The 25734-nt window shown below is 40.9% G+C and overlaps 1 protein-coding gene across 2 annotated transcripts in view; it reads left to right on the top strand.

Annotated features, from left to right (window-relative positions):
* The window catches only part of unc5c (unc-5 netrin receptor C), a 97189-nt gene that overhangs the window by 43691 nt on the left and 27764 nt on the right, over positions 1-25734 (top strand). For both annotated transcript variants that reach the window (XM_026356025.1, XM_026356026.1), the window contains exons 2-4: positions 9222-9452; positions 16971-17114; positions 22236-22339. In XM_026356025.1, the coding sequence (XP_026211810.1) occupies positions 9222-9452; positions 16971-17114; positions 22236-22339 (479 nt within the window). The remainder of the gene's footprint in view (positions 1-9221; positions 9453-16970; positions 17115-22235; positions 22340-25734) is intronic.

Here is a 25734-nt window from a genome sequence, read left to right on the forward strand (position 1 = left end):
ACTGAACAAGTATGCCGCAGTTGCAAGTGTGCAAGGCCAATGAGCTGTATGTTTGTAAATGTGAGCTGAATACTAAGTGTTGTTGGAAATGCATTAATTATTGTTTTAATTCACTGAAAAATGTGTGTGCAGTGAAATCAGCTCAGCCTTATGCATGTGTGCAAGTATGATGCACCACAGCACAATGAATGTGTAACGTGCATACCAAGATCCAGTCTGTAGCAATACCTTGAAAAACATGTACTGTATTTAAATCAACTTTACTCGTAATCTGATGGACAAAAACATGGGTTGAACCCACGATCAGGTCTGTGGGAGTATAATGCAAACACAAACAATGCATTAGTATTGTATTTACAGTAGAAGACCATCTGATTTGGAAGCGACAGCTGTCAGTGATTGCTAAGCAGTCTGGTGAGAAACAGTCTGATTACTGATCAGCTGGTCAGGGTGCTTGTGACAACGAAGCGTGTTGGACCTTACAGCAACACTAGCTGGCGTCGTCTGTGTTTTTGTTTCAAGTGATTTCCTATGGTATTCCACATAAGCACGCTGTTGTTTTTTTTTTCAGGGTGTCACCCGATGCTGTCTGCAGTAAGTCAAGAATTAGCATGTTGTACGACATGTTGTGCGAGCTTGTGTAGCAGTATTAAGATTTTAACAGCATTACCACCATATCTAACATTTGAGCTGTTGGGCTTAAAGAAGCATAGTAAATTACTGGAAAAGCGGATCAATTTTGTGTTTTGTGTGTATTGTTGTGTCTGGTGAGCCACGTGCGTGTGTGTGTGTGTGTGTGTGTGTGTGTGTGTCTGCACGTGTATGTCATAACCCTCAGGGCCAGATATAGAGCCATGTCTATTAGCTGGCTACTCCGGCTGGGGTCGTGTTTTTATTATCAGCATCATAACTGTGGTGTGTGTGTGTGTGTGTGTGTGTGTGTGTGTGTGTGTGTGTGTGTGTGCCCTTTAATATATCACCTCCTGCTCTCCCTCTGCTGAACCCAGGGCTAAGATTTATGATTCTGCATTACATCTGCCATGTCACATTAAGGCAGCCATCTCACACAGACACATGTACACACATGCAAACGCATTCCTTACATCCTTCAGACACGTCCGCATTTACGCCATCACTGCCTGCATTAGGATGTACACTTATGTTTGGTGTATTAGAGCATACAGTAAATCCTAATCTTCTCATTTCCAATCACATCAGAGGTCTTTAGTAAATGGCCGCTGGTTGGCAACACAGGAGAGGACACTGAGTATTTAAAAAAGCAAAGGAGAACTTCTTAAAACTCCGTATGCCTTTGCATTTGCATCGTTTCTCACCCTGCAATTTGTTTGACAAGAGTGAGAATGAGATTAAGAAGGTTGATGTGTGCATGCAGGCTGTGTGTGCGCGCGCCTGTGTGTGTCTCGGGGGTATAAGCAGGCAGCCATATTCAGTGACAGACATGGAGAATAGACTGTGCTCTGGGGACTGTGTCTCACACATTCTGACACACTTCCAGTCTGTAGTGTCCTTCAGATAAAGTGCTGCCAGGGATTTTTTGTGTGAGGAGGGTTGGACATTTGAGGGCTTCAGGAAATACTGCACTGTATGTGCAAGGTTTGCTTATGTGTGTGTGTGTGTATGTGTTACATCACTCTCTGCATTCACATTTATATATTTATGCCTTTTTTTTTTGGCATTACTGTATAAAAATTGGTCACTTAAACATAGTAATCTTTGCCTCTGCTGCTGATGCATCTGGACAAAATGGAGAAGCTTAATAAAAGAGCTTTTCTTGCTGAAAACAGCTGGCTGCTACACACAAAAATAACTCTGTGAGTGGAAACCACAGCTGCAAGATGGACAGCTAACCGAAACTCAGTGTAAAACGTCAGTTGATTATTTTCATGCTATTGAAACATCAGTATAATAGAATTACTATTACACTATTTAATTATCTCTAAGGAATTTACTTGGATATTTAGTCCTCCTTGCATATTGCTGAGTGATTGTGAATGGCATAAAACATGGTGAGGACTTTTCTAGAATCTATTTCTTTGTCCGTGTTACTTCAAATCAGACACTGTAATATATAAAAATCAATACAGCAGCTAGACACATGTGCGCTAGTAAACCGTTCTGATTGTTTAGTTTTACCATTCTGTGCTTCCTCTTTCTTTTTGATGGGATGGTTCTGTGTTCCTAGTGTCATCTTTTTGTTTATATGTTTTGCACCCAGGTCCTTTGGCCTTTCATTTATGGCAGAATGGGGCTGCCTGCTGCTCTGGGCCAATTAACCAAAGTAGAGGCATTGCATCAAAGCTATTGGGCACAGTAAGGGGTCAGAGAGTGCAACACATCTCCACTGACAAGAACCGGTCTGCTCCACGGCCCACCGGTCAGTGTGGTGCAGGGTGATGGCCCTGTCTGGCTCGGAGCACCCAGGGATGTGACATGTGACAAGTGAATGGGCACGCCAGTTTGTGCTAAAAGGACCAGTCATTATGATGGCAAGTGAAGTCAAGCAAGGGCCTTCTGTATGCAATAGCTGCCTCAAAACTGTGTTGAAGTGTTTGTGCATCAGTGAATGTGTGTGTGTTCAGCAGGCGGTGGGTGGGCAGGGAGGCACAGGAGCATGACACATACTCATATTGACATCTGTCATTGAAGCGATGAAGCATAAAGACAACAAACATTAAACCTGCATGAAGTTAATTAGGGTTTGTATTGTACTGTCAGTGTTTGAAGCCCTGTTGCACGTCTTTGGAAGGTGTTAGGCTGGACTCCCCACTTGTTTCTTATACCTCTTTCCCCTCTTGTATCTCTTGTGGACTCTACTCGGAGAGCGATGTCTGTGCCGTACCGTAAATTAGTCTCGAGCGGTGACATGGTGCTTGCTGGGTAATTTGGACAATGGGGCGTTTGACAGCTCACCCATCACAGCTACAACGCCCCAGGGAGCCACTACTCCTCCTGAGCTTTTCTCTCTCTCCTTGCACTCTCCTCTCCTCCCTTGGTGCTGATGGAGTGACTCTCTAAGTAGCAGCATCATTCTCCAATCAACCACCAAAATGGCTTTTCATCCAGGAGGGAGCAAATAGCGGGAGGGCAAGGGGAAGGATGGGAATGTACAGTGCAGAGAGCACATTGGAAAACCATAACTTTTGGACAGCGAGGAAAAAAAAACATTTAGAAAGCTGTAGAAAAACAGACATTGTGATGTGCATGAGTAAGAGATAAAATACAATAAAAGCCCTGCAGGATATTTTTACTTTCTCTCTGTCATGGATTGAGGATTGTGGCTGCTCTTCTCTGGTTATCACATTCTAACTAGGGACACACATTTTCTTTCTTTTTTCCTTTTTGCCCATTAGAGATTTTAATACAAAATCTGGTTTCATTTATAGATTTACAGTTTATACAGAATTTTCTACCATCTCTCCAATTTCTATTATCAAATGTGTGGCGAAAAATGACCTGAATGAACTTGACCTCACTGAAGTGAATGGTACATTCTTGTGGCAGGAAGCACAGCAACTTTGAGACTATGTGGTCACATAAAAAAAAAAATAGAATAAAAACTAAAAATAACACTGAATATTTTGGGTGTAAAGATTAATAGAAGATTGAAAATGAAAATGGTAAGCCTTAATTATGATGATGCCTTGACCTTGCCTTTTCCTGGCACTGTGATGCGAGTGAACCAACAGTGGCCAAGGCCTAGCATGACTCTGGCAACCACCAGCTGCCTCCTGCCAGAGTGTAGCGAGATAGGGCCGAGTGAAGGTCAGGGATAAGAAGCAGAAAGAACATGTAGACACCCCCAGTGAGAACAGTATGACTGGCTGTGCAAAGAATACCACCTTTATGACTGCTGTGCCCAAGTATATTGTTTTTATATTGGATTCAGCTATTTTCTATTTGTCCACTTAGCAACCTTAGAGGTAGATACGATGGGAAAACACAGGGCTTTTTTTTATGACATGAATGTTCTAGGGAGATCTTAAATGCTTATATTCAGGCCCACTTGTCAGTACAGCTGCTTTCTTTTCAGCTGCCTTTTTGCACTTTACCACAGTCGGCTAAATCAATTAGTGCAGATTCATTTTTCCAATTAAGTGGCGTTCTCTGGTAAAGATAACACGTTTGAATTGGGCTTCTCTATAATGCCCTGATTGAATTATTCATTTGGTTTATTTGCTGGCTTATGTGTGCATGAGGTCTCTCCAGGTTATTGTGATTCCTGCAGTGGAACGACTATGAGCTGTGAATTGATTGGGAGGTTAACGCGAGAGGCACTTGACTTTTAACTTTAGGGAATGTCTGCTTGTTTTTCTTGACTTCTCCTCCCCTGCTAGGTTGAGAGATACCAGGATTCCCTAAAGATGAAGTATGAGTGCGCTTAGCATGCCCCCAGCAGAGAGGCTCAGATAGGACAGAGTGAGGGAGGGGTCACTGGCCACTGACAGTAATCAATAAATACCTGCTGCAGCCAAGCGTTAGATGGGGCCCTGCAGACAATGTGTGTAGACACATTAGTGTGTATAAAGCACTCGGCTGGAAAGAGACAGAGTGGAAGGAAGCCTGTGCTCATTTTGCCTGTTTCTCGTGGAGCTTCCTGAGGATTCTGCTTTTAAAACAACAACCATATATATTGATTTAAACCACTGGGATGTATGGGTCTTTACTTAATCCAATACTAACAAGTATTGACTAGAGAAAGTCGTTACCATTGATTTATGTACACTCAATATAATGGGTAGGTGTGCACAAAGCACATTTATACGTAGATCTGATTGACAGTCTATTTATCGTGCTTCAATTGACATGACAACCGAGTGCTTTATTATTCTGCCTAACCACTCAGCTGCAGCTAGTCCTTGCACACTGTCGAGATAACAAAACATTGCTGAGTAAAAGTCCCAGTTGTCCAGCTATCTAGTCAACCACTTACCGATTTCTGTCTCTTTCTGAAATGGGAATGTATATGTGAATAAGTGGAAAGAAAAATAAAAAGGATGAAGAAAGGGGTCAACAGCACAAAAATGGTAAAATAGGAATGAAGAGGGAGAGTATTTATGCCGGCATTCATCCCTGTTCATGCTTGACTCTCCCCTGATGGAAAGGAAACACTGGCCCCCCTGATACAGTGATTTCCTCGGGACAATAAATCTGCTTCAATACAGATAGAATAGAGAGAGCTTATCTTGCTCAGTAGTGTCAGACCCCAGCATGGAAAAGCTCTCACCGCAGAAATTCACATGCGATACATCATATAAGAAATAAAGCTTTGCTAATATTGATCATAAGTCCACAGTACAGGAGAAAGATACTTTATAATACTATGGAGTTTTCTACATCATCCTTCATTGTGACATCAGAGACTGACTCAGATTGGTGGTGGTGAAAATATAAACTGTTATGCATTCGTACAGTGTATAGTATACAGGTTGTATGTACTGAGACGATGCATTATATATATGCATGTATGTAAATGATGCATTAGCAACATTAACATCTCTCTGCCAGAGCAGCAGCTGACGACCTGGACAAAGTTATTGCTGCGTGGACACTGATGCAATGTCTAATTGTAAATATCCTGTCATTGGTTTTCATTGTTCTCTAGAAAATAGACCTCATTAATGTGACAAATGAATTGACGGTCCAGTAGTGGTAGGCGTACTGATTGCATATTGAGGAAAAATACTTCTTTAGACTTTATTACTCATATTAAGGTGTATTTTAAATACAGTTGCCGGATGTTACTCTAATCAGCCAGCCAGTATTGAAGACTATTGAGCTAATAATTATGCCCCTGTTGGGTCTGTGACAGACATCCAATCACCCTGATAATTAAAGTACTGTCAATTCAAACTTGTAGAAAAAATCAATAGTATAGGACACTTGGACAGATCTTTTTGGCCTTGGAGAGACACTCTAACCTTGTGCTTTTGATGTTATTTTCAGTCATGTGTGTACTGATGTAACAGTTATATACATATTTGTTGGAGCTCAAAATGTGCTTCTTTTTCTATGACAGTATGCACATCTTTCTTTCTATGCTGCTGTGGCAGTATTAAGAGACTTTCTTTGAGTTGCTCATGTCCAAAATATAATCATCCCTTAATTTTGCTGCACTCTCACAGCCACTGAAGTCAACTTAAGCCAAATAGCGGCTGAATGCCAAAACCATCCTAAACCTCTCTTCACTCCTTCTTTGTTGGATTAATTTGATTAATGCTAATCCTTCTTTGAATTGCTTTTTCCCCACACCTTTTTGCCCAGTACCTGATGAATCCATTGACAATACAAGAAAGGCAAATTTCATCCATTCTTTATTTTGAGAGCCAAACACAGCTCATTTATCTCCAAAACTTTTGGTAGTTGGGATATGAACCTGATATAAAATTCAACTAATATTCAATTTGAGCCTTAAAATATTCACTAATAAGTCTTACAATATGAATTAGGAAAACTCACCCCAATTACAGAGCAAAATACAATTTGAATAAAAGTGCTTCGAGGACATATTTCATTAAATTTTAAACACTCAATATGGAGGCAATTTAGAAAATTTCTGATTAAAATCAAGCCACAGAATTACAAATGCTTGGAAAAATCCATATTGCATATCAAACAGTGGAGACATGCCATATTAATGTTCCACTTAAAGGGATATGACACTAAAAAGAAGGAAATGTATTTGTTGCATAATGCAGCAGTATGGCAATCTGCTCTTCACTTGTTAAGTATTACAGTGTGGTTGCACACACCGTAGCTGCGTGTTCACAAACATCGCTTAATCTGGAACATTGTGATGCATTCTACTATATTGTTAACTGTCTCATGATTGCATATGAATGGAGGCAGCGAGTGAGGGAGCCACAAGAAAGTAATGTTTCTCTTTGAGCTTCTTGTTACTCTCAGTATTCTGTTCACCAGGGAAGGAGTATTAGGTGCTGTGGGGGAGAGATGTGATTGGTAAGAGTCAGGCTCTTTCATTTTGTCATGTGGTTTCTTTTTTCATTTATGGACCGATTTTTCACTGGAGGGCTAGTTCCATTCACTTGAATTTATTATTTCTCGCACTGAGGAAGTTGATGAATTCGAATATCTGTAAGCGACTTTGTGTGTGCCTCTGTGCGCATTAATGCTTGCGCGGGTGTATGTGTGCAAGCATGTGAGGCGCGCTTCGCTCTCTCTCTGTGTGTAAGGGAGCCACGCTTTCATGGCTGTTTCAGATCTCTCTGCCTCACAGTTCGACAGAGCGAAGGAGCCAGGAGGGAGACAGAGATGGAGAGATAATGGGAATGGAGGGTGAAAAAAGGCTAACACAATCTTTAATGAGTTTCCTTGGCTCTCTTTGGTGGTTTCTGGGTCAGGGTTCCCAGGCTGAGAATGTGGGTGGACTGAGGACTATGGGGCAGAAGAGAACACACCAAGCCTGGGTCTGCTGAAATAGACTTATACATTAAAGAGTCATCACCTACAAAGAACAGACATAAAGGAGGTTTTTTTTTCTTGCTTGGACTGTAAAAGGTGAAAGTTCATGAAAATGACTAATGATCTTGTTTAACTGCTCTTATAAACACAAACTGTGTAAGGAGGTGACTATTCGTAAAGGTTAAAGGTCACCTAAGGCTTTTTCTGCCTCCACTCAATTAGCCCTACATTAGAACCCAGTGAAAAACAGAAGCGAGTTTGAACTTATTGCACACTCACAAACATACTAAAAGTATATTTACTGGCATCATACACATAACCCACAGAGTTATAAACACAAACGGTTTCATAACAGAAAACAGACAAACCTCCCCCCCCCCCCCACCCGTGGTGGGGATAGCTTTGGTCATTTTATGATTGGCTTCCCCTGCCCTTTCATTTCCTGGCAATCAACTTCAATCTGTGGCAGGTATGGAGGGAGAGATAACATTAGGGAGACATCGTGGGGAGATATCTGCTCAGCCGAGACATTATTTAGTGCTCCCAATGCATCCAGGATGCAACCTCTGTCAGACAACAAGGCTCCAGCTTGTCCACACAGGACCGGGAGGTGGGTAGACAGAAGGACATGGAAGAATTACTGATGGGCTGATAAAGTCTTTTGTTATCTGAACAGTCTGCCTCTTCTTTTTATCCTCCTGTGCTGTGTTTCTGTCTGCCTGCCCAACTCTATTCCGATGTCTCAATCTGCGTCTGTCTGGCTGAGTTACTTTCAGTTACAGTACCTTCACTGTCTCTCTGATCTCCTCCTCCCTCTCTCTCTCTCACCTTCTGTTTCCCACTGTATCTCTGTCTCTATTACTCTGCCTTCTTTCTTTCACTCTTGTGAATAATTGATGTCTACCGGTTCGATGGTAAGAATAGAACAGTTCTGGAGGTGACAAATGGGGTGGCGAATAGGCTTCATCCTCCTCTCTTCAAAGAGTTAGAAAGTTAGCTGTGCTTGCTCGTGGGGCCGTCTGTGCCCGTGTATTTTTGTGCTTGCGATGTTTAGTGCCACTGTGAGCGAGTGTGGATACACACATTCAGTTGTGTGTATGTTATTTAAGACAGGGAGATGAAAGCGAGTTGTAATTACAGGGAAGCGTATCTGTCTACTGCAGAAGTATCCGAGGAATGGCACAAACTGGGCCAAAAGCCTGAGGTCATTAGATGTGCTGTGTGTGTGTGTGTGTGTGTGTGTGTGTGCATGCATGTGTGTGGGTATGTGTGTGTGAGCAAGAGAGAGAGAGAGAGAGAGAGAGAGACAAAAGCAAAAGGGAAAAAGAGAGAATGAGAAAGAAAATGGGAGACAGCGAGAGATCAGCTCGTAACTTTAGCTCCTCAGTGTCCACCTATGAACTCAGCTTCTCATTATTGGCTCTGCCTCCCTCTGGTTTCTTAGCAGTAGCTGGTTGTGGTTAGACCAAGCTAGGCCCAGTTTCTGTAAATCCACACAGTCTTACTGCCTGAGAGGAATCCCAGAATTTCCCGTGCTCTAAAATACACTTGTGTAAACATTCCAAAATATCAAATGATAGGGATTTCACTGTGTGCTGTGTGAATGGATAATCCCATGCAAAGACTGTGGTTATAATACACTGTCCCTCTGTGTCTTCGCTGCTTCTCTTTCTATTCCAATCCATCCTTTCTCTCTTTCTCTTTCTTTCTGGGGCTTTCAACTTCTCTTTTCCATTATACTTCCTTTCATCTGTTTCCTCTGTCACCGTCTCTCTTCACAGTGGACGACGACTTCGTTGGGCTCAGCGAGCTGCCAGAAACCTTCCCGTCAGACCCCCCAGAGCCGCTGCCTGTGTTTTTGATGGAACCAGAGGAGGCCTACATCGTCAAGAACAAACCAGTAAATCTGTACTGCAAGGCAACACCCGCCACCCAGATCTACTTCAAGTGCAACAGCGAGTGGGTTCACCAGAAGGAGCACACTGTGGAGGAGCGGGTTGATGAGAACTCTGGTCAGTGAACAGTTCAGATTCATACACATTCAAGTGTGCATCTAAATAAACCCTGTATGCTAAAGAAAATATTCATATACAAATAATTTGCATTTGCAAATGCACAACACGTTTTATGATTATAACTAGGAAAAGGTCTCTTGAAAAATGCTGCTGATGCTAAATTTTCTTCACAACACACTGGCTGGTGCCCCTATCAATCTTTTAAGTCTAACTGATCATCTAGTGGCATCACAATATATGAAGAAATTTGCAAAAACGCCTTGACTAAGAAGGCCCCGGTAAAGATAATTCTTTTTGCATACGAGCAGCACCACTTCTGTGGTACTGCTGGTGCCTTTGAGTATGCCGGTGTGTGTTTATGCACATGTTTGAGGATGTGAAGGTAGTGAAGCTCCAGCAGGGTTGTTTTCGACAGAATTCAGCCCTGAAGGCACCGGAGCCATTACACACAACAGCCCAGCACTGATTGGCTACATTCAGCTGCTGTATTGAAAATTGAGTTCTTTGTGTCGCCTACAGGTACCAATCACATCGCATTTACCCTTTTCATCCCACTATTTTGCCACACACGTCTACATGCTCACACACCGACATACTCACAGCTGTTCCTTCACTTACGTGACCCATATATACGTCTGTGATCGGCACACATTGTCTTACACGCTGTGTCTTAAATATCTAATAAAATACATCTCGACTGCAGCATTAAAGACAACAGTACAGAAAGAGTGCTGCTGCACAGGTACAACATACAAAAGCAAGTACACAGGTACAGCAAGGGTGTTACAGTCAGCGCAAACATAAATGGATTAGCGAGAAAAGTGCCATCTTTGCATTTTGACCTAGCATGCTTCAGGAAGAATTTACAGATCTGAGGATGTGTTTTGTGGTTTTGATTATGCCAAATCAGAGGGTGAAGGTAGCATTGGCTCTTATCCTTTTTGTCAGAAGGTTTTGTGCTAAAAGCATCAACACAGAAAACAACCCACACATCATACATGCACCCACTCTCTGCAGCCATATCCACAGGCTATTTACTGTGCAGATATTCATTCACTTGGCGCTCTTGCACCCTACAAATGCACACACCGCTGCTAGAGCTCAGTGGATGTGTGTAGCTTCTCAGCCCACACCGTTGCTCTCTGATTTCCCCAGATTGACAGAAAAGGAACACGGATAGAAATTAGTCAGTCTGGTCAATACCACTGATACTGTAGCCTGAAGAAATTGGATCTCTTCCTCTCTAACCTTTTCTCTGTCCTCCCCATTTTTCTTTTTTTTTTTTTCTTCTGTTCTTTCTCTGTCTCACTTTATTGTTGGCAAGAACTTTTGAATTTATCAAAATAAAATGAAATCCGAGATAATGAAATCAATGAGTGCACGACACAGAGAGAGCCAGGACAGAAACTGCAGATGTTGGTGTTTGATTCATCTAGATGCTGAGTACAGTGCATCTTTGTCCGGATATTTGATACACAACCAAGGTGCTGTCCACTTCATACACACACTCAAGAACAACACGGTAGAGCTGCTTGTGTGAGTCTTTTTTTGGTGTTATCAGTGATTAAATACAGTGCCAATAAAAAGTGTCACTCTATTGTAAGTTATTAACTTGTACCAGGGATTAAAGGTACATTTAATATTCCTCACCGATCAGCTAAAACGACTGTTAATGTCAAAGTGACAGATCCTCACCAAATTATCTGAGTTAACACATGTAGCTCAGTTGGTAGATAAGTTGTTTATAACTCCAGGGTCAGTGGTTCAGTTCCCAGTTCCTCATGGCTACATGTGTCCTTGGACAAGACACTGACACCCAGTAGCCGTCATCTACTGCAGCTGTACAAACAAAAATCTCCCCAAGGACATCAGAAAAGTATGCCATTATTATTTAACTTCACCAGTCACAGCTGTGTGTCATGACTGACTCAGAATCATGACAAGTAAGTGGAAGAGACACCAGGTTCACTTTTCAAAAATAAGGGTTTACTTAAAAAACTCAATCGAAAGTGCTTACAGAGCAGAATTACAAGCCATGAGATGTGTAAATCAGTGAATGTGGGAGTAGATGCATGATGAATTTGGTGTAAGTGTGCTGTGAAGAAGCAAAATCAGAAACCAAAGGTGGCAACCCAGAGCAGCAGCAGTGGATAGGATGAAGTCGATCTTTTATGGTTGCTAAGGAGCACCCAAACGAAGGCCCGTCCACCATTACCTGCAAGATAGAGAGCAGACACCACAGAGATAAGACAGGCACAACCCTCACTGTAGAACACCAGGGGCTGTCACGTGTCACTTTAAAATAAAACTCACAACATCAAGGTTACAGACTTTAAGTCAGCTGTAAGAAGGTTGTATGGTCCAAAATAGATCTTTTGAGTTGTTTTCCTTTTGACCAGTCTTACATAAAATCTGTTGTAATGTCCTACTACACTAATAAATTCAAAACGGGTGAATATTGTTAATACCTCAAATATTTAATTAACCAAAAAACGCTCCCACAATACCATCTGTCAATCTTGAACCTGCTTTAGCTTATTTGTCTCTGTCGTTATTAAAAAAACAAACAAGAAAAGATGATAAAAACACATCACACTTCTGTATTTTATCTGAGAGCCAGAAAGGCCATCACTTTCACACCCTCTAAAGTAAAATGGTTCCTCTGACCCCTTTTTATATATATATATTTATAAATAACTAAGCTCCTATTTTTTTACAATATAGATATTATAGAAAATGACTGGCCTTATCCTTTAGGATGTTTATGTCATAAAAAAAAAAAAACAACTTCAATCTGTGCACCAGCAGTGCAATGTAATGTGCAATATGGGACTTGATTCAACGATGGCCTTAAACAGCATGAAACAAGTCACCTGCAGCTCCTCTGCGGCTTTTTAAGAGACCTCATGCCACTTCATGCACCATCCAAAGGCTTTTCGATATAATGGAAGTGACATGCAGTGGGCCATATGGTGTACCCATGTACACACACACACGCACACACACACTCTCACAAATAAAGAACAACGGAAGTACATATAGTACATGAAACTGATTACCATCTCAAGTGGAGTAATTGGACATTGTTCTAAGTAGCAGGTGATTACATTTAGAAAATAATAGACCATTTGATTGCACATGATTGTTCGGTGAGCAGCAGCCAGTTAATACAATAAAATGAGAAGAAAAAATATGTCTTTCCCCAAAATAGGCAAAGAAAAAAAAAGTTGTATTTACACAGTTGACAGAATGTATTGTACCCGAGCTGGAGATTTTTTGTTGTTGTTAAAGTTCTGCTGGGGATAAGAAAAAGGAAGGCAGGTTTGATCTCTGCGAGCATGTAACCATGAAGTAGTCTGATGTGAATTGAGACCTGTTTTGCATGAAATAATGGGGACACTCATGAAAACAAGCCATAGATTCAGAAAATGCACTAAACGTCACCTAGCATTAGGCAAGAAAGAAACAGCGGTGAGAAGCAACAAAGTGTGATGACAGTTTGTACAAATGGTTTTCTCCATAGTGAGTTTTTAACTTTAGATAGTCACTGTAGCATTTACCTCCTAGTGTCGAGGTGGGTGGTGGGGGCTGTAGTCTCCTGTGAGGAAAAAGGACCACTGATCTGAGCAAATGGGCAGCAAATTAATTATAAGTAGGCACAGCTAGTATAATATACACTGGAGACATCTTGTCAGTTTCCCTGCGCTATGAGCTTGAAGATCAAACAGTACTCTCCATCTGGACAGATAATCAGAGCACTTACCTCCTCCCTCATCCTCCAGCTCTCCTTCAGAGACCGCTGCCTCCAATTCCGCCCGACTGGTCTGATCAATAATGCTAGCCAGTGCTAACATGCAGGAGCTAGGCTAGTTCACTTTAACGACCACATTAATAATGAATCATGTCCAATGAGGCGCCCTAGTTCGGCTAGCTATTAATGGGACATATTGTAGAATAATTTCTACAGCTAATGGCCACATTATGGGGTGTGAAGTAGCCCCTCATCGCCGGCCCTGACATGGTCTGGACCCCGCTTTGTCCCTTTTGATCTCACATTGCATGGAACTCGGAGCCTGTTTTGTTTTGTTGTTATCACTGTAATTCCATATGCAACACCGGGAGCTGTGAGCTGAGCACACATGAAATCACTGAGTGAGGTCAGCAGCCTCACATCAGACTTTTTCTCGATCCTTTAAATGTGTTTGAAGTGAATCACCACAAACACCTTAATGCAGCCTTAATAATCACCATAAAGTCATTGATGGCTCTTCTGGCTCATCATCGTCGTCACCTAACGTTATCTTACAGCACAGGTAGCCTGTTGTAATAAGGAAAGAACGATAATTCACTTTTATAGAACAGAAGCAGTCTGGAGCATAAACAGAAAAGAGAAAAAAATGAACTGACTCTGGCATGCATTTTACACCCTCAGAGAATTATTTTTATTGTTTCCACTATTGATTTTTCCTCTGCTGCTTTGTGTTAGATGTTCTCCCAACATCACGTCCATCCTTGACATTCTCAAGTTAATAAAATGTTCTCACAGACAAACACATCGGCGTGAGGTGCATACAGCCACAGAAAAACGCCCTTGGATTAACATGCATGTACATATACAGCGCATGCAGAGGCAAATACACACACACACACACATACACACAACAAGCGTGGCTGATTCTAGTCTGTTGGCTCACTGTGTAAATTTTACATGAGAGCTAAGCTGGTGTGTGGGATGACACTGCTCTTGGTGTGTTTGCCAGAACAAGGAGGCTGTGTGAATGCACTGAACCTGAAGTAAAATGACATGTTCCTTTTTTAATCTTCCCATTCTCGTTGCATTTTTCATTGAGATACATTTTCAAACCGAGCCTTTGTATAAATGCAGTGGTTGTAATTCAGAGAAAGGCAGAGTAGAAAGGCAATGGTTATTAATATGGACATAAGCAGGATGATCGACCACTAAGATACAGACTTGTATATGTACATGTGTACATGACATGTACACATAAAACAAGGTAGGCTGCATTTTAGCATTATTAAGTCATATGTGGTCTTTCTAATGTCAAAATAATATTGCCAAAACAATATGCATTACAGAGAGGACTGAATCCATATAAAACTAAAATGATATTGCACTACTATAAAATGAAATGTCTGGGACATTAAGGAAGATGAAAGCAACATTTAGTAGCATTGCAGCATTTGATACCACACTGAATCACTTGTAAATGGTAAATTAATACAGTTGTTGCCACTGTCATCAGTATGCCAAATGTCTTTTCCAAACGTCAAGCCAAAAGGTATTGAAATACAGTGGCAAGAAAAAGTAATGTCACTGTTGGCACTTTCCTGGTTAGCTGCATAAATTAGTCAGGACATAATACAATGCAACATTGAAGTAAGTCTACTACAGAATGGCTTTTGAGACACAAAATACACCTATTGGACTGACCCAGTCTGACCACATCCAAGTAGAGATGCTGTGGATGACCTCAAGAGAGTCATTCAGGTCAGACGTCCTAAAAATATGTCCGAGCTGAAGCAGTTGTGTAAGGATGAATGGTCCAAATTTCCTCCAGGATGGTGTGCAGGTCTAATCCACTGTTACAGGAAACCCTTACCTATTACTGCCAAAGGGGTTCAGCCAGTTATGAAAACACTTCCAATTTTTTTTTCCACTATCCCTAGTATCCCGTATGTATGTCTGTGTTCAATAAAGACTTTCATGACTTATATGTGTGACATTGGTGAAGATCAGATCACGCTTCATTACCACTTTATGCAGAAAACCAGGAACCTGCTATTAGTGTTCTTCACATTATTTTCAAATAATATAGCTAGAATGTTAATGATGAATGAGTGCAGGGGTTAATTTTCACACAGTAAAATATGCAGAAATCACCTTATTAGCAGTAAATGACAAATGTCAAACCCTTATTTTGTACAAATTTGATTTGTCTCTGATTTGTCCATTTTGTCTCTCTTGAGTATGTAATGAATCAATTTGTAATCAGTTAGATTTCAGGCAAAGATTACCAGTAGGTTACTTATTGAAGGATCAATGATCTGTGACACAGCTCTGAGGCAGTGCATGACAATGATGTTACATCAGATCAGTTAGCAAGACATAAACAACATGATGTGTAGATTTTACAAACTGTTAAATATACAGTAAGAGTTTTTAAGCTTACTTACTTAATGAAGCTGCTGTGTATGTTGTACATACCTATACATAAAACATGTTCCTAACATTACATGTACAACACATTTTTGCACAACCCAATAAACGTTGGATTAAATGTGCTGCAACTTCTACAGAAGACATCCAGTTTCTGTTATTCTATCAGCAAACAACCAAAACAGCCACAGAGTGTGTCACTGCCAAAACCAAGGAAGAGGGAAAGAAGTTGGAAAGTCTGATAAACAGTGGTTTGTCAGCTGAAGACAGCAGCTGGATTGGGGATACAAACAGCTTGGTTGTAATAGTAGAGACTGATGATGGTCGAGTAATGGCATAAGGAATGTTTTAGGCACACAAAAGGGCCTTCAGAAGCAAATAGGCATGATTTAAAATATTGCTGACCAGGTACGTAAGCATGACGAGTCTGGAAAAATGACATTCACATGACTTTTTTCCAGTAGGTTGCACAACCCCAGTATCTAAACCTAATAGAGCAGCACTTTGGGGATGAGGTGGCATGAGATATTCACAGCACATTCTTCTTAAATACAGTTGCAGCACCATTAAATCAATGGGTGTTAAAAAATGTTCCCATTGTATTGAAATTCAGATTGGTGTGGAGGGCAGCAGCGTCCATCTGGAATAATTTACTTATTTAATTGAAATCTGTGCTCAGATTGAATTCAGATACACATATCTACAATATGAAATATGTCTTACTATAATGAATGTATTTGTTTTCATACTGACCTCAAAAATTTCTATTCAGTTTAAAAATATGATGAACTGCTGCGTGAAAAACAGTCATGTGTTCAGTGAATGTATAGGAAATTTTTCATGGCCTCAATTCAGATGCTCACATATACACACACTGTAGCAGCAGCATAATCTGCTCTGGAGGGGCAGCTCTGAGTAGAAGCATTTGTTTTGGGGATGATTTGTTTGTTTGGGTCCTGGCACCCAGATGAGCAGTAATCAGAGGAGTTAGCAAACAGGATTGTGTTAGCCATGACGCTGACAATCTTCTCCCACAGGGGCCAGACCCAAACAGCTCAATGCTCCGGCTCTAGAAGAGGGACCAGACTGACACACACACACACACACACACACACACACACACACATATAAAAGCAGAGTCAAAGCATGTGATGTGATGTGACTGACGTAAATTGTACTGATTTAATTTAATACTGACATTATGTAGACGGATTGTGCGAGATGTGATATCAACTGGTTTGTTTTTGTCTGCTGTAGTTACACATTTTTACTAATTGTCTGTTGGTGCACACTAATGTGAGCTTTGTGATTTTCCTCCACTTTCTCCACTTCCACAGGCCTCGTAGTACGAGAGGCCAGCATAGAGATCACTCGGCAGCAGGTGGAGGAACTGTTTGGGCCGGAGGACTTCTGGTGTCAGTGTGTGGCCTGGAGCTCAGCAGGGACCACCAAGAGCCGCAAAGCCCATGTCCGCATCGCCTGTGAGTATATCCCCCTCCCTTTTTTTTTTCCTCGCTCCCACCCATTATTCAGTCTTTATCTTCCCTCTCATCTTTGTATTCCTCTCCAAACAAAATATTTTGGCTGCCCAGGAAATGCATCTCACAGACTCACTTGAGTATTGTGACAGATTTATAGATTCTGGAGATAGAAGAAGTGAAAAAGGGATTTCACTAACATGGGACTCGAGTGTCCCTTTGAACTTGAGTTGTTAAAAACGCTGTAGAATTTGAATCAGTTTGCCTTTGTACAGTGTAAATATGGAGAAAGCATGCAGATGATGGGAAGTGCTTCAGGAGTGTATACATACTAGAGAGGCGACAGCACATGTTTAAGCTAGTGTCCCTTCCTTCTTCCTGTAGACGGTCCTTATTTGTTCTCTTACTGGAAAGCACAGCATAGTTGTTTCCAACTAACGAGGAACATTCTGTTTTCCTCTAAAGTTTGGGCTCAAAATTGTTCCCAAAATGATCTGCCACTCAAAATCGGAAAAGCAATGAAACCCCAGGGGACATGGTGGGGATATCAGCATTGTAACAGTGTAACTGTGGCATCAAGGAAATGCTCCTGCAGCACAAAACGTATTGCATAAAACAACTGTTTACACATCGTTAGCAAAATTTCACCTGCAGGCACTTGCATCATAGTATCCACTAGGTTATTGTGCTTTTCAACCCCTGTCAAAGCCATTTCATAGCATTTGACTGACATGTCCCGCCCAGTTTTGCTGTTTCTGTTTTGATTTGTGGCAAACACAGAAAGTGCAACACCCACTTACTGTGCGTATTCGGTGTTGTTTGCATCAAGTACATTGTCATCACTGCTGGAATGGGCTGGGAACGGTTATCGCTTGAACTTAATGTTTGGTTGCTTGCTCAGTGCCACTGTCAGAATGACTTCATCTGCACTATACAGCGGGGTGGCACAGTACCGAGTCAATATCAACAGTTTTCACCTGATCTCCTCCATTTAGAGGCACTTAGCAATCTTGTACCTGTCCTTCTCAATTTAAATCTCATCTAAGTCTCATTTTTTGCTCTCTGCATCTTTATATTGCTCTCTCTTTTCTGTTTCCCCCTGTTTTCTGTGCAGGTTCTCTCTGCACTCAGTTTATTCCCTCTATTTCAAACACCAGTAGCTCGTCTCATTACTGCTACTGTTACACTAGCCTGGTGAATCAGAATCATGCCTCTCAGTCTCCCACCGAGCACACTCCCGCTGCTCCACCTCCTATAATCACCCATGATGAGCAGCCTGCCAGCTAACCTATCCCTCAAATCACAATGGACCCCTCTTCCCCTACTATTAGCTTCTGCTAAATGGATTAGCTCCTCTACTGGGTGCTCTCTCCAGGCAGGCTTCTTGTCAGAGCCAGACTCTATCCCGTTAGGCTAATGGAAACTGGGCTTGTTTTCCTCTCCTCTCTCATCATCTAAACACATACAGTTTAATCAGACAGTGACTCAGAGCCAGTGCTGTCGAGTTAAGAGGCTGTTGTACTGAAGAACTGGGTTTTAGACTTGCAAAAAAAGGCTGGCAGTGGCTAAATGCATTGTTGAGAAGTGTCCATGTGCCCATTGGAGAAAGAGAAAATGTGTAAATTTTTTGCATTTCCTTCATTTGACCTCCACAAAACCACTTTGATTGGCTTCTATTTTAGGGTGTCACAGAGAGACAATGACATTATGTGCATTGAAGCAAAGTAATTAAATTAATGAAATCAGCTGAAATGTCCTTCAACAGACTGGTGAGATTATTGATTCATTTATTTTCTTGTTTATTTGTGGTTGTAATTTTACAACATGATAAATAAATGCCCAATTTTATTACTAGTGATTAAAACCTAAAAGCCAAGTCTTCATTGTCATTCGTTATTAAGGTTTGCACCTGCGCACAGTGTACTTTATATCCTGAGGAGTGACCGGTGCGACTCCCACAGGAATGTCGACTCAGCTGCCTCCACACCCATCAGTGTCCCGCGGTACCATTGAGGCTTACAAGAAGTGAGGAAAGGAGAAACTCTAGAGGGGAAACTTAATTAAAACCTACCTCCAATAAAAAGTACATGCACAATATTCACTCTCATTCTACTTAGTCATGCCGAAGGTTTGCAAATCATGATGAAAAAACATACACACATTGGGCGTTTAATTTCTGTTTAACAGGCTGTAGTTGATCTGCTACATGAAGTATGAGTAATAAAACCATGAGTGTTTCACACTAACTCTCAAACACCGGCCTGTTCCTTGAGTAATTTGGGCTGCTCGTGGAAATAGTGGCAGAAACAGACTTAGTAGAACAAGCAAAGACCATACTACTGTTAAAAATCTATATATTTGTGTTTCTCTTCCTTGAGTTTAAGGAGGATTTCTAAGGTTCTTTCATTCTTCCACTGTTTCCATTGTTCTATTTTGGGTCATACCAGAATCTGCCATGGACTTTACCATGGACACTATCACCAAGTGATAGTGGCTGTGATTATGGTCCATTCAAAACCACCAAATTGCACTCTGAAATACTGCACACTGAGCAGCCAAACAGTGGTTTACTCCCCTGTGACAGCCTGTATTCTCCTCAGAAGATTTATACAGAAAAATTAAATTTAGCTTGGTTTGACTGTAGTGCATAAATAGTAGAGTATACAGTAGTAGACAGTATATTGCAATACGACAAAATCGTCTTCTATCTTTTAAAAGTAATTTAAACTAAAACCCATATCTGTATTGTTATTAAAAATAAAGCACTATTCTATCTACTACTACCACTGTCATAGTAGTACACCGACAGTACTAATCTACTACTGTCTTGCAATTTTAAACAGTACAAATTTAGACTTAAATTTGCCACTTCTTTTCCTTCTTAAGCAGCTTGTGCTTGGATCAAACCGATGAAGCCATGTCTCAGAATATGCCTCCAGTCATTCTTTCTTTTAATTTTATACCAGACGTTTACAGAAATTGCTTTCAATTCAACACTCACCTTTCCGGCTTCTATAATGTATTAAAATTTGTGGCGTTATGGCATATTCCCCCGAAGACACGCATACTCAGAGCCTGAAATGTTCTCATTGAATTTGTTATTTGAAGATTCATTTTTCAAAATAATAATAAAAAAAAAAAAGGATTCTTAAAGGACTATAGGTATTCTTTAAGGCTTCTGGGTGTAGTCTGATCATGTATACGGTAATAACAATATGATTTAGTTTCTCCTATGGGTGATTCTAGCTGTTAGCTGAATGGTGAAAGGAACCTGTGTCAGTATAATGTCTTCTCAAGTAATAGCTACTGAACAAAAGGGAAAGCTCCTGTGTTTATCAGTTTTTAGTCATTTATATTTTTTCTACACCTAATAATGACTATGAGGAAATATGTATTATAATATTTATTTACTAGGATAGATCCAGCATGGACACTGCACTCTATTACACTTCAACAGCCATTGTACCCAACAGCAATAGGTTTAATATATGCAGTGTGCTCTGACTATGAAGTACAGATTATGTTCAATCTCTGTCACTGCACATCTGTTGGTGCTTCCAGTCCACAATACGCTCACATAAGAAGTCAAAATCATTGTGCTATTGTAGAGCCATATATTATAATATGGCTCTTCTTTATGTGAGCACACAATGTCAATAGCTCCCATTACATCATTAATAGCATTCTGTAAAGACGACTTGCCACTGATCCAGGGCCATTTCTAGATGTGTTTCCATGTAGATAGTTAGGTGTGGATAAAAGAGAAGCTGGTGTTTTGGTGAACTATTAGAAATATATATATATATATTCGAAGTAAAGTAGAAGCAGACTCTCAGCACTTCTCTTGCTGTTGCACCTTGACTGCACTTATGTTCAGGCTAATAAATAACAGTGATTAATCTCACACAGTCTTTTAACATGTCCACTCAGTTCAACTCTTAAACGTTTGAGTTTGTCTTTATTATGAAACCTTCTCAAGTACTGCAGAACTCAGATGCAATTTTTCTGCTTTTCCCTATTCAGTCAGTCTTTCAATTCAATTCAATTTTATTTAAATAGCACCAGATCTCAACAGAAGTCATCTCAAGGCGCTTTACAGTGTTTAAGGTTTAAGACCTTACAAAATATAACTGTATACAGAATTATATAGAAAACCCAACAACCCCACTTGAGCAAGCACTAGGCAACAATGGAGAGGAAAAACTCCCTGTTGAGGAAGAAACCTCCAGCAGAATCAGGCTCGGGGTGGGCGGCCATCTGCCTCGACCGGTTGGGGTGAGTGGAAAGAGGAGAGAGAAAAGAACAGCAGGCAACAAAAAACAACAACAACAAGCAGCAAAAACACAGGAGATAGGCAGAATTCAGTTCCAACAAGACTTTTTATTCCCTTTTTTTTTCAGCATATACTGTAAGTGTGTCCCACAGTAATAAAATAATTTGACCTCATCTGATTGTATAGGAAAATGTTTAGACCTCACTGTAGTGGATGTGGTTGCTGTTGGTGATTATTTGTGTCAGCAAAAAGGTTACAGAGTGTGTGGTAGAGGATATCACAAAGGCTGCGGAATATTATCGGTGGTGTTTGGAGGTTTGATTGCAGATTTGACGCTTCAGTGACTCAGAAGTTCCTAAGTAGACCTGCAACTCTCCTTTCTCCTTTTATCTCTCCTCTCCTCCTTTGTTGTGCGTGATGCTGCTCCCACTACTCCGGTGTCAGTCTGTACAGCAGGTGATGATATACTGTACGTCTAATGGGCTTTGGGCTTCAGTGTAGCATGACACTTCAGTAATCCTGCCCTGTCAGCACCCCTATCCCTGCCCTGCACTACTCCATCAAGACTCTCACACCACAAAAATATTGGTTTTTCACTAGAGGGCGAGTGAACCCATTCTCCTTATCTTCCTTCCATCTAACTTCAGGCAATTTATCTTTGTTATGAAGGTGTGAAAGATAGAAACAACACATAAATTCCAGACACTGTTTCTAGCATTTTAAAACCCACTTTTTTATTAGTATTCCTATGCTATTATTACATTTAATATTAAACATACTTCTCAAATTCTCATGTCAGTGAGATATAAGTAAATATTAATACACCATGTGCTTTCATTTGATCTTTGTAGACTTAAGGAAGACTTTTGACCAGGAGCCTCTTGGGAAGGAAGTGTCACTGGAACAGGAAGTGTTGCTCCAATGCCGCCCACCTGAAGGCATCCCAGCTGCTGAGGTAAGGTTCAAACGTAATTTCACTGAACCAGTACACTGTAGTTGTTTGTTTTGTTTGAAAAGTTCTGAAATGCGTGTACACGCTTCCTGTAGAAAGGCAAGCGTGATGTGATTATCTATACTAAGCCAGCCAAAAGCTCTCGCCTCAAATCCAATAAACTGGCTGTTCTGAGAAGAGGTTTATGTAAAGAGCATCACTTAGGTTTGGGGTGTTTTGCTGAAATATCATCATTCCTGGTGTTAATTTAAAAAAACCCACATAATCAATAGCTAAAATGTCCAGTTCCCACATGATTTGATTATGCATAATGCATAATTTAGGATAATAATTATTGTATACAGCATATGTTTTGGTAAAGTAAGTAACAGGCTCTGTTATTTTATGCCACATTAAAAAGTGAACAGTGTGTGTCGATCGCTCTGTTGGGAATTAGCCGATTTCAGAAAGCTGAAATAAAATAACACTGGATAAATCTGACACAGTCCAGTGCACAGATAAGGGCATTTTTCCACCACTGCCTGTGCTATTTAAGCTGTTTGGGTATTTCCTGAACACCGACCAGTCCCTGCAATTTGGTCAGAGGAGAGAAAATTGTAATTATCCACTAAAGGGGGGAAAAAAAGGAATAACACTAGTTGTATTCCTGTGTTACCTTAGCTCAGCCAGTATCTCCTCCCTGCTCTACTTCCTCCCTACCCCACAGTAGAACACTGTTATAGCTGCATTTGAAAAGGCTCAGTTGAGATTGCAGGAACATAAATAGAGGATGAAAGGATGGTTTGATGGGTGGTGGGGGGGCTTTGGTGTGTTTTTTCTTTTTTTTTTTTTTCAGTTGGGGGTGTAGGGACTGAACTCTGTAAAAGCCTGTGATTGACCTGGAAAAGCTGAGTTAAGTGAGTGGAACTGCACAGCATTTATCCCTGCTGAAAGTGCTGACAGGCTAAATGGATGAAAGTTTGGGACTGGTACTCCTTATACAATCCAGACTTCAGTCTGATAGTGTTGCTGTAACAGCCATATAGCACTGGTGATTCTGTCGCCTGTCTGAGGTCTCTCTGTAAATCAAGGAATGGCTTAGGAATGGCAGTGATTAAAGACTCAGACTCAGAGTACAATCATGGCACATCTCTGATTTCTGAGGTGTGGACTTGCTGTGGCAGCCCAGGTGTACAATAAAGGCTAAACAGGTGACTTTAAAAGTGGTGTCAGCTTAGCTTATCTATGCATTGGTGTTGGCTGAAGCAGAATGTGTTGTGTTTTTAAAGTAGCTGACAGTCACAAAACTGGCCACGTGTTCAACTAATGAGAGGTCCAACCCTGTTCTGCAAAGGATGATGAAATTTCACCACAGAAAATCTGAATTCAGGATGTGATGTGTAGCATTTCGTCTAAAAACAGAACAGACCGAACCGATTTTTTTTCCAAATTCTCCCTGCATGCATTATTTTCTGTATTCTCAGTAACCACAGTGATTGCTTTCTGTTTGCTTTTCCTTCTATTATCTAGTTGACTTTTGTGTGCATACAGAGAAACACTTTCAGCTCCTTTAATTACCCACACTTACCTCATAGCTATGAAAAAAGACAACAGTTCTATTCCTCAAGTTATTTTTCCGAATGTTTTTTGCTGAACTCAAACACAGCTGCCTCAGTGGGAAAGAGGACACAATTGAGTGCCGCTTTTTCATTTGTGTTTGTCAAGCCTTTTCTCGCACATGCCCGCCAGACTAAAAGCCTCAGAGGAAAGCAGATGGGCTAAGTCTGTGGTTACATACAGTATGAATCCGCAGAAATATGTAGCAGCCGTTGTGAAGGAAATATCTGTCAAATGTTCTCCTCTAAGACAAAATATCGAGAGGATGAGAGAGGCTGAAGGCAGAAGGAGAAGAGCAGTTGAGGTTTGTTGGGGTTGCATCCAGTGGGTTGTTGTCAGGCCTCCAGTGGGTTGTCATTTCGCTCTGTGGTTCCTTTATAGGCCTTTGCCCAACGAGGGAGAGGCTGGCAGAATGGCAGGCTCTGGCTGAGTCGTAAAACCCATACACTTACAGCACTTTTGTTAAAGAATGTGGACTGTATGTGATGGACACTGTGTTGTGTTGCAGGGTTTCAAGCTGTTCTTTAATAATAAAAAAAATATCTAAAAAACAGCATACGCACATATTTTGTGCCGATTGTGTGTGTACTGCACCGCATGTGTACTGCCTATGCTTCCACATGCACGTTCAGACTATCGGCAAGGACATTAACACAGCTGCATGCACAGGCACATGTGATAATATGCTGCCAAAAGCTTGCACGGTCACTGAAAGTCTATTCATCTATTCTGTACAGTGAGCAGTGTGATTTTGGCTGACCAGCAGGAGGAAAAAGATTCACTTTTGATGAACTGAATGAAGGAATCAGACTTTGTGCGTCTTCTTTTCAGTCTAGAGTACACCAAGTGTTTATGGGGAAAAAACAACCCTGTCATTTTTGCTTCTTGACAGCTATCCAAGCCAATATTTAATATGCTGTGAACTATCACCATTTTCTAGTGTTGATAGTGCTACAGTAACATTTTTAAATAGCTTCTTAGCTGACATCACAATAATGAAATGTTTGCAAGCACTGGTAGTTGTTGATAAGTTGATCGCATATTTACTTTAGTATTCAAAAAACTAAATTTTTGCAGCTGTTTTAGACAATGAATTCTCACCCACTCATGCGTGCAATTTCAAACCTAGGAAGCCCACATCCTGCAGAGTAAAAGCTTGGATCGTAAAGTGGAGCTGTGCTATTTGTTTTGATGCTGTTTCTATGTTGTGTTCCTCTTTTGTGTTCCCCCTTTTCAGATGATTTACACACATCGGTTGTCATGATGGTTGACCACAGTAATGACATCCTGTGATTCTGTGTGGGTTTAACTCATGGTTAACTTTCTACGGGGGCTGTTGCCCTGAAAACTAAATATTATGCTGAATAATCAGGATTTGCTCCTGTGATGCTGCAGAACAGAACATGCTAAACACTTCCCATAAGACATGCAGGAGGTTTTTTTTATGTATGGAGTTCGGGCTGAGGTTTCATACATTTGAGTTATTCTCGGTTGATACATAGATTTTCTGTACAGATATCCCTTAAGTTCTGTAATACACACACCACACACGCGCACACACGTACACACAAAGAAAACAAGCAGCAGGCATTTATTTTGGCTCTCTGTGTGACCATTACCAATGGAACTTTGGCCTTGGAGGACTGAAATACTGCGGATGAGGTTTCTGAAATAGCACAAGGATTCAGTCATCTCAAAGTCCTGGTCTGAATACATTAGACACTCACCAGACTCCCTAAAAGTCATTGTTATATGTTTCCATAGCCATGAATATTTCATATATACTTAATCAAGAGCAGAAG

The sequence above is a fragment of the Anabas testudineus genome, chromosome 12 (genome assembly GCF_900324465.2).
Source record: "Anabas testudineus chromosome 12, fAnaTes1.2, whole genome shotgun sequence".
Lineage (NCBI taxonomy): Eukaryota > Metazoa > Chordata > Actinopteri > Anabantiformes > Anabantidae > Anabas > Anabas testudineus.